This window comes from Marmota monax, unplaced genomic scaffold (genome assembly GCF_021218885.2).
Source record: "Marmota monax isolate L192 unplaced genomic scaffold, Marmota_monax_Labrador192_F-V1.1 WCK01_AAM20220418_F8-fsc00037, whole genome shotgun sequence".
NCBI classification, from domain to species: Eukaryota; Metazoa; Chordata; class Mammalia; order Rodentia; family Sciuridae; genus Marmota; species Marmota monax.
Genome location: NW_026693245.1, coordinates 14,985,478 through 14,998,804, shown reverse-complemented (window position 1 = coordinate 14,998,804; position 13,327 = coordinate 14,985,478). Strand labels below are relative to the sequence as shown.

The 13,327-nt window shown below is 34.9% G+C and overlaps 1 protein-coding gene across 6 annotated transcripts in view; it reads right to left on the bottom strand.

Moving 5' to 3' along the window:
* The window catches only part of Kif2a (kinesin family member 2A), a 68,679-nt gene that overhangs the window by 27,704 nt on the left and 27,648 nt on the right, over positions 1–13,327 (bottom strand). For 2 of the 6 annotated variants that reach the window (XM_058583139.1, XM_046456313.2), the window contains exons 2-6: positions 6,704–6,798; positions 5,556–5,675; positions 3,171–3,225; positions 747–869; positions 75–193 (exon numbers count right to left, since the gene is read on the bottom strand). In XM_058583139.1, coding sequence (XP_058439122.1) covers positions 75–193; positions 747–869; positions 3,171–3,225; positions 5,556–5,675; positions 6,704–6,798 — 512 coding nt within the window. The remainder of the gene's footprint in view (positions 1–74; positions 194–746; positions 870–3,170; positions 3,226–5,555; positions 5,676–6,703; positions 6,799–13,327) is intronic. The other 4 variants (XM_058583140.1, XM_046456316.2, XM_046456317.2 and 1 more) reach the window with 2 other exon arrangements.

The following is a 13,327-nucleotide window of genomic DNA, read 5'->3' as shown; positions in this document are numbered from 1 at the left end:
TTTTCACAAGTTAATCACATTCACTGATATAATTTAATCTTTGGTTGGAAACAAAATATATTTCTGTTACAAACCTGGGCTCTTTTTTCTCTAAGTTCTTGCTGTTGCAATCTCCTTTTTTCTCGTTTTTCTTGTAGTTTTTCCACTTCTTTCACACAATTAGATTTTCTACGTGCTGAAAGAAAAAGATGAGCTGCAGAAGTATAGTTTTCTTTTAAGAATACTGTACTTACAGAAAATTATGAATAATTTCATCACATATACAAAAAAATAAATACATATGACAAGGCATGCAATGCCAATTACACCTATGTGAACTTTACTTATGAGCTGCTTTAACAAAGCTAGGAACAGGACAATATACAAAACAGAGTCAAGAAAAATGACTCAAACATATTGATACATGTCATCTCTTGGTTTAAAAATCACAGATCTTTCAAATGAAAGTACTGAGAAGCCTATGACTTTTTCCTATAATGCCTTGACAAATTATTATTTGACCAGAATTTTAAATTCAAAGTAATTGAAGAAATTTATGTCACACAAAATTTTTCCTCTAAAATATACATTTAAAAATGCCATTAACAGACTTAAAGTGGCAAAAACAAAAAATATTCTAGAGTGGTAAAATGAAATCTGCAATAAAACTTAGAGGTAGACTTTACCATTTGGGAACTTATAAGAATGACCAAGAGAGAAAACATGTATGCCAAAAATGACTGAATCCTTGATACTGATTTACATACAAGGAGGTCCAAATTCCTTTTTTGCAGCTTGAACTGGAGATATATCTGAAACACTACCATTCTGTTGTGCAGAGGAAGACTGCTCAGGAAGTTGACTAGGCCGTGCACGTGCAGAACCAACCACTGTAAGTCAAAGAAATTTTAAATTCAGATCAAAAATCAGTAAAAGCTAACTTTGGTAAAACAGAGACACAAATAAAAACCAAAAACAAACAAAAAATCCCTGATTCTTAAATGTTGCATTTAGCAAATTACTGAAGTTTTTCTATTTCTGTATAAGCAATATAAAATGAATTATGTTCAATAAACTGACACTGCTTTAAAAAAATTCAAATTAATATGTGCAGAGTAGCTTCCCACCAATGTAGTTTTAGTTATAAAACTCAATCTGTATAATTTGCATGAAAAAAAGGCAAATTTGATTTTTTAATAATAGTTTTAAAATTATGTGAGAACCCCTCCATGTCAAGATTTCAGACCACAAAGGAAAATACAAAATATAAATTTTAAAAGCTTTGTTTTGAAAAATTGATCTTACTTAGATACAAAGAAAGCAAACTTAAGTCCTTCCAGACCTCTTTGAATTACAAATCCCATTCTTTGTTCCTTAAATACATAAATCTTAAGAGAATTTCCCCCACTCTAGATGTTATTAAATTGGAAAAAGGAACATGAAATTAAATATAAATAGCACACTACAAAGAAATATAAGGCTGGGGTTGCGGCTCATCGGTAGAGCACTCGCCTCGAATGTGAGAGACCCTGAGTTGGATCCTCAGCATTACATAAATAAATAAAATAGAGATATTGTATTCAGTTACAACTAAAAAATAAATAAATATATAAAAAAAGGCAACCTAACACCTACAATACTGATAAATTAATAAAGTACAGTATTACCAAAAAAAAAAAAAAAAAAGAAATATAAACTTTCAAGACTCAAAGGACAATGTTTAAAAGAATGACTTTCCCCTCCTACCTCTCTTCTGATAACTCTGGCCCATCCTGTCCCAGTATCCACATATACAGGGACAATCAGAAATACTAAATTTAAAATGCTGAACAGTAGAAAAGAAATTAATTATGCCTTACTTTTGCTGGCTGAAAGCATATGAAAGACTGGAATTTAACTACAATTTATGCCTGTTCAGATTTTTCTTCTGCTAACTCCCATCATACTTTTTGGAAGCTTCCTGGCCAGGAAATTAACAAACCTTTTTTATAACTTTTTTTGTAGTTTTAGATGGACAGCATGTCTTTATTTTTAAATTTTTATTTATTATTTAATTTATTTAAAAATAGATTAAGGGCTGGGGATGTGGCTCAAGCGGTAGCACGCTCGCCTGGCATGCGTGCGGCCCGGGTTCGATCCTCAGCACCACATACAAAGAAAGATGTTGTGTCCAATGAAAACTAAAAAATAAATATTAAAATTCTCTCTCTTTAAAAAAAAAAATAAAATAAAATAAAAATAGATTAAAATTTATTTTTTATGTGGTGCTAGGGATTGAACCCAGTGCCTCACAGGTGCTAGGCATGTGCTCTGCCACTGAGCTACAGCCCCAGCCCTAAGGTAAACATTTTTTTTTTTTTTTTTAGAGAGAGAGAGAGAGAGAGAGAGAATTTTTTAATATTTATTTCCCAGTTTTCGGCGGACACAACATCCTTGTTTGTATGTGGTGCTGAGGATCGAACCCAGGCCGCACGCATGCCAGGCGAGCGCGCTACCGCTTGAGCCACATCCCCAGCCCCTAAGGTAAACATTTTAATCATCACAATCAGCTGACTCCTTCCTTCCCCATTTCCTTCTTTCTCATAATGCTCTCCTCAAATTTGCAAAATTATTACTATTTTTAAATGTTTTTAAGTTGTTGATAGACTTTTTATTTATTTATTCATATGCAGTGCTGAGAATCAAACCAGTGCCTCCCACATGCTAAGCAAGCACTCTACCAGCCCAAATTTTCAAATTTACTGAGCTGACTAAAAAAATTACACATTTCATGGGGTTTATATTCATTACATGTTTTAAATCTTTTTAAAAAATATTATTGACATTGTTATGTAAGAAAATCAGCAACCCACAATAAAAAATTAAAAAAAAAAAAATAAAATAAAAAATAAAGGTTTTAAAGATTCAAAAAAAAAAAAAAAAGAAAATCAGGAAAAATTAAAAAATAAAATAAATTTTAAAAATTAAGACACATATGGCCTGAGAATGGAGCTCTGTGGTAGAGTGTTTGCCTAGTATGTGTGAGACCCTGGATTCGATCCCAGCACCAAGAAAACAGAAGACAGGGGAGAAGCGGGGGAATATAAACTTTAAGTAAATAATATCAAGGTAATATTTATTTTTTATTTACCTTGTCAACTCCTTACTGAATGGTCAATGGGTAAGATTAAGAGACAAAAGTTTTACTTTACCTCTATTATCTCTTGGAGGAGGGTCATTCTTAATAGATGCCACAGTTCTTCGATTCTATAGGGGAAAAAAAAGATACTCATTGTATATTTTTTCTCTTCACTTCTCAGATACAGATCATGATCTCAGCTTCTTGAATGGATCAAAGTATGCAGACAAACAGTAATGTTAAACTAAATGGAGAAAAACTAAAATGAATTCCTATGATTATCAATATTCAAGTTCTTGCGTATAGAATATTCCCCTCCACCATCACCCCCAAATTATTAGGGAATTAACATGACCAAGGCACTGCTCTTAGGACTTTATATATGTATTAATTCATTTGATTTTACACAACCCTATGAAGTCACTATTATTGCTCTTCCCATTTTACAGACAGGGAAACTGAAGTAAAGAGAGGTTAAGTAACATTGTTATAATGTTATCCTGCCAAAACTTCATGGAGATGGAGTCTCCCTTTTCCTAAATACTTTTTATTTTATTTTTTTAGTTGTAGATGGAGACAGTACCTTTATTTTATTTATTTATGTGGTGCTGAGGATCAAACCCAGTGCCTCATGCATGCAAGGCAAGCACTCTACCACTTAACTACAGCCCCAACCCTCCTAAATAATTGAGACAGAAGTGTTTCAGATTTCTCCATGTTTTAGAATATCTACTTATACATAAAGAGATACCTTGGTGACCAATTCTAAACACCAAATTCATGTGTATTTCATATACACTGTATATACAATAGACATAGATGTTAGTTTATACTGTGTTTTTGGTGCAACTGCATGTTGACTGTGACTCATCACACAAGATCAGGAATAAAATTTTCCACTTGTAACATCATGTTGTTTCTCATACAGTCTCGGATATCTGAGCATTTTGGATTTGGGAATCAGTAAGTTTAATTTTGGTTATCAGGATAATTAATAAAATACTAGTTCTAGACAGCTTAGCGCCCTTTGTTAAAATTAAATACTGAAATACTATGAAATATGTTTTGTTGTTTACCATAAAAAGGTTTTCTTAGGAGATTTGAAGACTTGGATACTGCATAGATTAGGGCAACAAACTTTTGATTCTATTATTTATTTACTACAGACCTCTTTTAATTCATTTCAAAAGTATCAAATAATACAGCTGTACTCAGTCCTGGCTGCATATTCAGATGAGATGGATACTATCTGAAGGACAATAATGCTAGTTAAGACCTCCTTTTAAATAACACTGAATCTCTGGGAGTGAGGCCCAGATAGTATCTTTAACAATTATCCAGGTGAGGGGTTGGGGATAGAACTAAGTTGGTAGAGTGCTTGCCTGGTATGCACAAGGCCCTGAGTTCAAATCCCCAGCACCACCAAAAAAAAAAAAAAAAAAAAAAAAAAAATCCAGATGACTCTAATGGTAAGTAAAGGTTCCTAATGATGTAGCAAGAAAGATAAACCTGAAGATCCTCCAAGATTTTGAAGCTGAATATGAAAAACAGTCCATTTACAAGTGAAAACTATTGACCTCTAAACAGTAACTTTCAATATGCTTGTTACATGAACTGACAAATATGACATGTTTATATGCAGAGTTTACAAAACAGAATGCTTTGTTTCCATTATTGTCTCTATCATAATATATTTAGATATTTATGTATGTCCTCCCTCTAAAATATTGAGTTCCTATAGGCTGAAAGCCTTGTCACATTCATCTTTGTATTCTGTCCAGCACAGTACCTGCACAATATGGCGGGAGGGAGGGTGTCAATGAATGCTTTTTAAAAATTAAGTGCAAAGAATTGCAGATTCAGTAACATTTGCAGGACTAAGTGATTTTTAAGATGTTGAATTTTCATACCAAGTGTTAATGGTAATAGGTTGAGAGAATGGAAGAAGAATTATTTTTTGAAATACTAAAAGTAATGTACTTTTAGCTTTTATAAAAAGATAAATTGCTAGGAAGAATATATCATGGTTTTAAAGTTTATCTTCATAGATGATACACAAGTAGTTTAAACAGTTCCTATCATTTCTCATCTTTCTTTAATAAACATAAACAGCAGAATTATAACTTCATAAGACTATTAGGGTAGGTATTCATTATTCATAATAAAGTTATTTTTATTTACAAATGGTTCTAACTTCGATGTTTTTTGAAGCTATAAGTCTCAGAAAAAATCCTAATTAGGCAAGGAATTCCTTTGATCTTATCTAATGATTATCATAATTGCGAATTAGACAAACTCAATCCATGAAAGTGTGTGTTTTCCATTGATGTGGATGATGGAAAGAATTTTTTTTAAAAAAAGTCAATCAATACTTTTAAAATATACACAGTCTTCCAATTTTAAACCTGAAGACACGCACATATACATATATTCCCTGTTATAAATTTTCATCACTAACCTTCACAATTTTGTTTACTTTGGCTGAAGATGTTGAAGGTGGAGGTATTTCTGGACTGGGTTCAATTTCTTCATCAGGTACAAGGTCAGGGTTAAGTGAAAAGATGCTCTCCAGATCGATCTGTTTAAAACACACACATGTACATTTTGAAAAGGTATTTTGACAATTAACCTTTTCTTTTTCAAATGAATTTATACACAGTAAATAAATGATTTCAACCTAATGAGCAGCAGTACCTTGCAAACAAAATTGTTTAGAATAACTCATGTTTTAAAAAATCTCAAAAAGCATACTCTATTTTATTTAAATATTCTATTATATTTTCATAATTTATTTAATATGTACTGATGGCCACTTAGGTTATGTGTAATTTTTTAACACCATCATGCATATGATCTTATACTTGCCACATCCCCAACCCTTACTATTTTTGCGACAAGTTCTCACTAAGTTGCTAAGGCTGGCCTCCAACTTGTAATTTTCCTGCCTCAGCCTCTCAAGTGTCTGGGATTACAGGTGTGCACCACCACACCTGCTGCATATATGCTCTTGATTATATGAATTGCTAGTAGCACCGTGAAAAACAGAACCACATAATTAGCTTCTAGCAACTTTCAAATTTTGTGAGCTGGGTTAAAATAATACACTTCCATCTAATAATAACAGGACATGTGCAATCATAATAAGATATGTAAGGAAAGCCTAAGTTTTCTTTGAGTGAAAAATTTTAATCATGCCAAAGTTTTTAAGAAACGATAAAAAATACATGTATCATATAAAAATAATATACTTTTCTGTTTTTATACTCAGAATTTTTTTTGTGTGTGTGTGGTATTGGGAGTTGAACCCAGTGGCAGTTTGCCACTGAGCTACATCCCAGTCCTTATGATCCTCCTCCTGCCTCAGCTTCCAGAGTTTTGGTGATTATAGGCATGTGCTACAATGTCTTGCTATATTAAGAATCTTTCTTTTTGGTAATTGTAGATGGACAGCATGCCTTTATTTTGTTTATTTATTTTTTTAATGCAGTGCTAAGGATCAAACTCAGTGCCTCATACATGCTAAGCAAGCTCTCTGCCACCCCAGCCCTACATTAAGAATCTTGACAGCAGGACAAGAAATAATAAAATTTAACCCAGTGATCATACCTCTTTGCCTTTTGTGTCACCATTTTCTATCCATTCAACAGTTACACTTTCATTATCTTCATTTAAAGATGTTACCATTGCTTGGTGTATTCGGCCTAAGTAGGAATAAAACATACATTTTTAAAGCAATGAATGATGGCATTCCTAAATGTTGCCAAATTTTAATGTGCAATTTTACACACACACACAACCACACACAGGATGCTATCTTTCTTATAAAGGAGTTTCATAAACTCTCAGGATTAGGGATAAGCTTTGTCCACAAGGTCATAAAATCAATCTGTTACTTGCTAAATCCAGGAACTAGCAAGACTAAATGAAAACAAACCTTTATTTTCAGTATACCTGCTAAACAGTTATGTAGTAACACTGAATGCTTAGAATTCCATTCTGTTAAACAGTTTTAATCATTAGAAAGTTTCCTTACTATGTGTCAAAAGTAACTTGGACACAGAATGCACCAACTTTTAATACTATACTAATAAAGATACATTTTCTTAAAAAAACACATCATATACTATGCCAACACTGTATAAGAAATTTCATTGTAATTATTTTTAAATATAGAAAGAGAATCTGAGTCAAAAAAAGGCTGAGAAATAGCTATCTAAAATGTCCTCTTCTACACGTTGCCTCTCCAAATCTACCCTCCTCCTTACTTTGCCTAGGCCAGCCTTTCCATATATAGAAACAGGATATTATAAATGCACTCAACTTGTTTTCCCCAAACTTAAAAGATTGTGTGCATCTTACCTATTAATAACTATACAGCTAAATAATTATCTTAAATTATAACACAATATTCTAATTATCACAATTTATTTAATATGCACTGATAGTCACTTGGGTTATAGATAATTTTTTACTATTACAGACACTGCTATGAATATGACAATATATCTGTCATTGCACATTTGTCAATTATCTCCTTAAGACAAATTCCTAGAATCAGATCAGTAAGTTTCTCATGTACGTATGCACATTTATACACACATATATATTTATTATTTCATTTTACCCATCCCACTTGATTATTAGTTAAGAAAAGAAACTGCTATATTTCTGTATCACCTATGTTACCTAATAAAATGCTGATCATATGGAATTTTCTCATGTATTTTCTAATGGAAACCCTTAGGGCCTCTAGAATTTACCTTAAAATAATTTATATCTCTTTAAATATCTAAAACAAAACATATAAGAAATAATTTTATTATATTAACGATGTATTAAACAATATCTTTCAAGATAATGTTGGCATCATAAAAACCTGATTAAGTATAATGTATGAAATTTCTGTCAATCACTACCTTTTTCTATATGGGTTCATATAAAAATTTAGAGAATAAATAATCTTGTAACAATTCAAATATTAAGGATGTAACCACAATTTAGTCACTAGTGCTGCTTTTCTTTTTAACTAAAATTTAGTGGTTATCTTTTCATGATTATATATATGTGGGTGTGTACCCACACACACATAACACTATATATATGTGTATATGTGTGTATGTATACACACACACAGAGAGACCTATTAATATGAACATCTGCCTAGCATTATATAAAACGAATGTATTGGAATTTAACTTTCTTTACTAAGTTAAATATTTCCAAATCACCTTCATTTACATTTCAACAGTAAGACCCATTCCTCTACATCTTCAGTGCTGAGGATTATTAATCTTATAATGTTTACTAATATGATTAGGAAATCCCATTTCTTGGTGCAAGATACCTATGTCTTTTTCTTGTACTACTATGATTTCTCCCAACTAGTCTACCTGTTTCCAAATATTCTGTCCTTCAACCTGTTCTCCAAACATCAACCCAACATTCCTGGCTAAAAATTTATTCAGATTATATTATTCCTTTGCTCAAAACTTTCTAATAGTTCCCCATCTCAGAGTAAAACAACTGAAGTTTTTCCAATGGCTTTTTAATGATCTATAGAAAAGCCCTACATAACCTGACACCTCAAAAGCTGTGACCTCATTCATCTCTTGCTAGAGTAAGTCTCCCTTTTAACACCACCTTGAGGAAGAACTTAAAAGTGAACAACAAGTGAGTAAATGGTGCCACTTACTGAAATAAGTAGACAGTACAAGAAGCAAAAGTATTAGGGGTGGAGGGAAATGATAAACTATAAAAACGGTGGGAGCAATCAAAAGAAAGAAGCTTAAAAAGAAAAAATTTAAAATCCTTATTACAATTTGATTTGGAAAAAAGAAATTAGGTAAATAACCAATAGTGGTATGTGTCAATTGTATCCTTTGGGAAAGAGATACTGAGAAAAGAGTACAAAAAGAGGAAGAAAAAAAATTGGTCATGGAAGACTTTCAGCCCATGATGCAGATCTCAAATCCATGAAAGTAAAGGTAATATAAAGCAGGACTGAGTAGAAAAAGCCTTAGACCTAGATGTAGATCCATCAAAATCTTGGGAGCCCTGCAGCAAAGACTTCCCACTATGAGACCTGAACTGGACTTGAATTGGCATGCCAAGATCTGTTGCTGGGTAGAGGCTTCCCAGGCCTCAGCCCAAAAGATAAAGGATTCTAAAGCTACTAACAAGTGCATGCTATCAGTTACTTATTCTCTCTGGAACTAAAGAAGTTCTTTAGAACTTTGAGAGATGTCCAAGCAGTGCACCTACACAGTTGCAACAGGATATGAGTAAGAAAGAAAATGAGCTTAACTAGTAGTGGAAATTAAAAGCAGATCCAGAGAGCCCTAAAAAGCCATGCTGGGGCAAACCTCATCACTATCATAATCTAGGAGGAGCTACCACTGCTGCATCAAGCCCTACAATCACCATCTCCACTATATGAATAGTGGAGAACATTAGTGGGAACAAGATTATTGCAACATAAGTACCAGGAAAAGTGAAAGGGTTTAATATAACACATTAATATGGTTTCATCACAGAAAGAAAGTAAGTTCCTGAGCCCAAGAAAGAAGTGTTTGAATACCAGACTACTCTAAAGCAGGAAATGGAAAGATTAGAGTGGTGGTTGTTGAAGGAAAAAAAGTATGAAGATGGGCAACAGAATTACCACAATACTGAGAATGGAGTAAAATGTGCACATTCTGAAAAGCAAGTCCAATAATAAACTTTCCCACTGTTGAGAATCTACCACAGTATTCCAACCTTCATAAGAAGGAATAATTTGGTGTATTAAACTCTGAGGAAAAAAGCAGACTATTAGAGCAAAATATGTGTTAAGGCTATCGATCACAATTTCAAAGACTTTAACCTCCAAAGACAACATACAACGATTAAAAACAAGAGGATAAAAAAAAACAAGGAGAAAGCACCTAAGCATTCACAGTTTCCTTGACATAAGAACCTCCACCATTTCAACTGTCAAAGCAGACACCCAGAAAGTGTTAAACCACAAGTTAAAAGAGTCAAAAAGAATCCGATCTATCAGCTAAGACTCAACTCTGTAGGCTGCACAGGGAAGAAGTAAAAATATGATGCCTCATCCAGTTTAACAAATAAATACAAAACTCCAGTAAGAAGAAATGAATAAAATGGCTGGAGCCAAATGGAGTCTTAAGTCTTGCTTTTCTTTATTTTTAAAAGCTTTGAGATTTGCTTTCTGCCGGCTGTCTTGATGGCTATGGCTACATTGTCCGGCAGCCGCACCTAGAGGTTGGAGCTGGGCTGCGTGCCGAGCCCTGTTCTCCAAAGGCTGGACCGCAGCCTTGAGCACCTGGGTCGCCTGTTCGCCGCTGCACCCTCGGGCAGAGCCTGCTCTGGGGTCGTTCTGCATGCCCCTGCAAGGGGACCCGTGCTTCAGAGGAGGGAGCCGGAGAGCCGCAGCAGCAGCCGCTTGGGCCCCGGGGGCTGGGCACCGGTCGGCGGCGCAGCTAGGGTCGCGGACGAGCGCGGCGCCCCTGAGCGTGGCCCTGGGGAAGAGGCGACGGCGGCAGGGTTTAATTTCTAGAAATCTGGACTGGAAACAGAAGCAGCAGTTTGTATAATCCCAAGAACTTGCTTATGCCAGGAAGCTGTAAGGGCAACATGAATATCATTGAGGAGATCTAACATGGCAGCGGGCGGGGAGAGATCAAGTCTCTGACCTCTTCAACTGCGCAGGCATAGGGAGCTGTAAACTGTATAAATGCTGTTTGCTCAGGATCACTAGGCAATGCTGAGCTGACATGGATCTGGGGTGTACAGTCTGGGCCCCTCAGAACACACACACCGAGCCCGGATCGGCTGCATCCAAGCTCTGGTTCGCCTGCTTCTCGTGACTCAGCACTAACAATCCCGCTGAAATAACTGGTTGGCCCTTAGAAACTTTCAGAGGTAAAAACCAACCGAGCCTTCATAGGCAGTGGCCACAGGATTGAAACGGGGATTGGGAGAGACAGTCAGGACCCACCCGTTGCATCGGTCACCGGGCAAACGGAACGAACGGTCACCATTTACATGTGATACCACCTTGGCAGAGAACTGACGTCACGGGCAGAGGAGATAACTGCATTGAAACCAGCGCAACAGGGCTCCCAGGAGCAGCAGACATGGCGTGTAGCCAGTATTGTGGTGAGCGTCACAGGTGAGCGCGGCCTGGCTTGAGGAAACACAAGAGAAGGCCCTAGGCACTCAGGATTGGAGACCCGCCCAGTCTGTGAGGAAGAGCTGCTACACAGTGATTGGTTCCCACTTAGTGAGAGGAGAAGCTTGACCCAGTGGGCACAGCTCCACCTACTGGAAAAGAAATTAATCGAACTCTATGACTGCATTTATTATTACTATTATTATCATTTTTTTTTCTTTTTCTTTTTTTTCTTTCATTTTCAATTTTTTGTTGTTGTTCTTTAACTTTTTTTAATGTTTCTAGTTTTTTAAATTCTTTTATTTTTATTATTATTATAATTTTTTTAATTTTAATTTTCATTATTTTTATTATCATTATTATTTTTGTAAAAAAAATTTTTTTCTTTTCTTTCTCTATTTTCTAACTTTTTTGTGTGTGTTTTGTTTTTGTTTCTTTTGTCTTTTCATTTCTTTTTAATTTTCTTATTCCCCCTTCCTTGAATTCTACCTGCCTACTCTCATTCTCTTTAGTGACTTCTTCCCTTCCCTTCTAATATCTTTCCTCCCAAGCATCAAATAAATTTATAAGAGTAAACAGTAACTCAGCAGTCAAACAGAACAAGAAGTAACATGAGCAGCATAAAAAAGCAAGGAAGAAAAGGGGTACAAACAATGAAGGACAGCCTAAATATTCAGGAGGACCTAGAGTCAGCAGAAAAATGGTCATATAAAGAACTCAAGGAATACCTTAGACAGATGAAATGGATACGAGACAGCAAATCCAAACAGTGAAAGAACACTTTGAAAATGAACTACATAAACAGATAAAAGAAGAAGTTAAGCATCTTTATCAGGAGATAGAGATTATAAAAAAAATCAAACAATAATTCTAGAAATGAAGGAAACAATAAACCAAATTAAAAACTCAATTGAGAGTATCACTAACAGAGTGGAGCAAGTAGAAGCCAGAACGTCAGATAATGAAGACAAAATATATCATCTTGAAAAGAGCCTAGCCAACTCAGAAAGGCTGGTTAAAAATCACGAGAGAAACATCCAAGAGATATGGGATAACATAAAAAAACCAAACCTACGAGTCATCGGGATAGAAGAAGGTACAGAGATTCAAACCAAGGGAATGAGTAGCCTGCTGAATGAAATAATTACAGAAAACTTTCCAGAAATAAAAAAGGAACTGGATATACAAATTTTAGATGCATACAGGACACCGAGCACACAAAATCACAGTAGACCAACGCCAAGACACATTGTTATGAAGATATCCAATACACAGAACAAAGAGAAAATATTAAAAGCTACAAGAGAAAGGAGGCAGATTACATTCAGGGGTAAACCAATAAGGTTAACAATGGATTTTTCATCACAGATGCTGAAAGCGAGAAGATCCTGGAACAACGTATTTCAAACACTGAAAGACAATGGATGCCAACCAAGAATTCTGTATCCAGCAAAATTAAGCTTCAGGTACGACAACGAAATAAAAATCTTTCATGATAAACAAAAGCTAAAAGAATTTGCAGCCAGAAAACCAGCATTGCAAAGCATCTTGAGCAAAACACTACACGAGGAAGAAATGAAAAACAATAACCAAAACCATCAGTGGGAAGTGCCTCTATAAAAACAGAGGGCGGGGGGAAAGCTAACCATGGAGAAACAAACTAAATTAAATTAAAAAAAAAAGAAGATAAATAATCAAACATGGCTGGAAGTACAAACCATATATCAATAGTAACTCTAAACGTTAATGGCTTAAACTCTCCAATAAAGCGACATAGGCTGGTGACATGGATAAAAAAACAAATCCAACAATATGCTGCCTCCAGGAGACACATCTGATTGGAAAAGACATACACAGGCTGAAGGTGAAAGGTTGGGAAAAAATATACCACGCACACGGTCCTCGTAAGCAAGCAGGGGTGGCCATCCTCATATCGAATAAAATCGACTTCAAGACTAAGTTAATCAAAAGGGATAAGGAAGGACATTATATACTGTTAAAAGGAACCATTCACCAACAAGACATAACAATTATCAATATTTATGCACCAAATAATG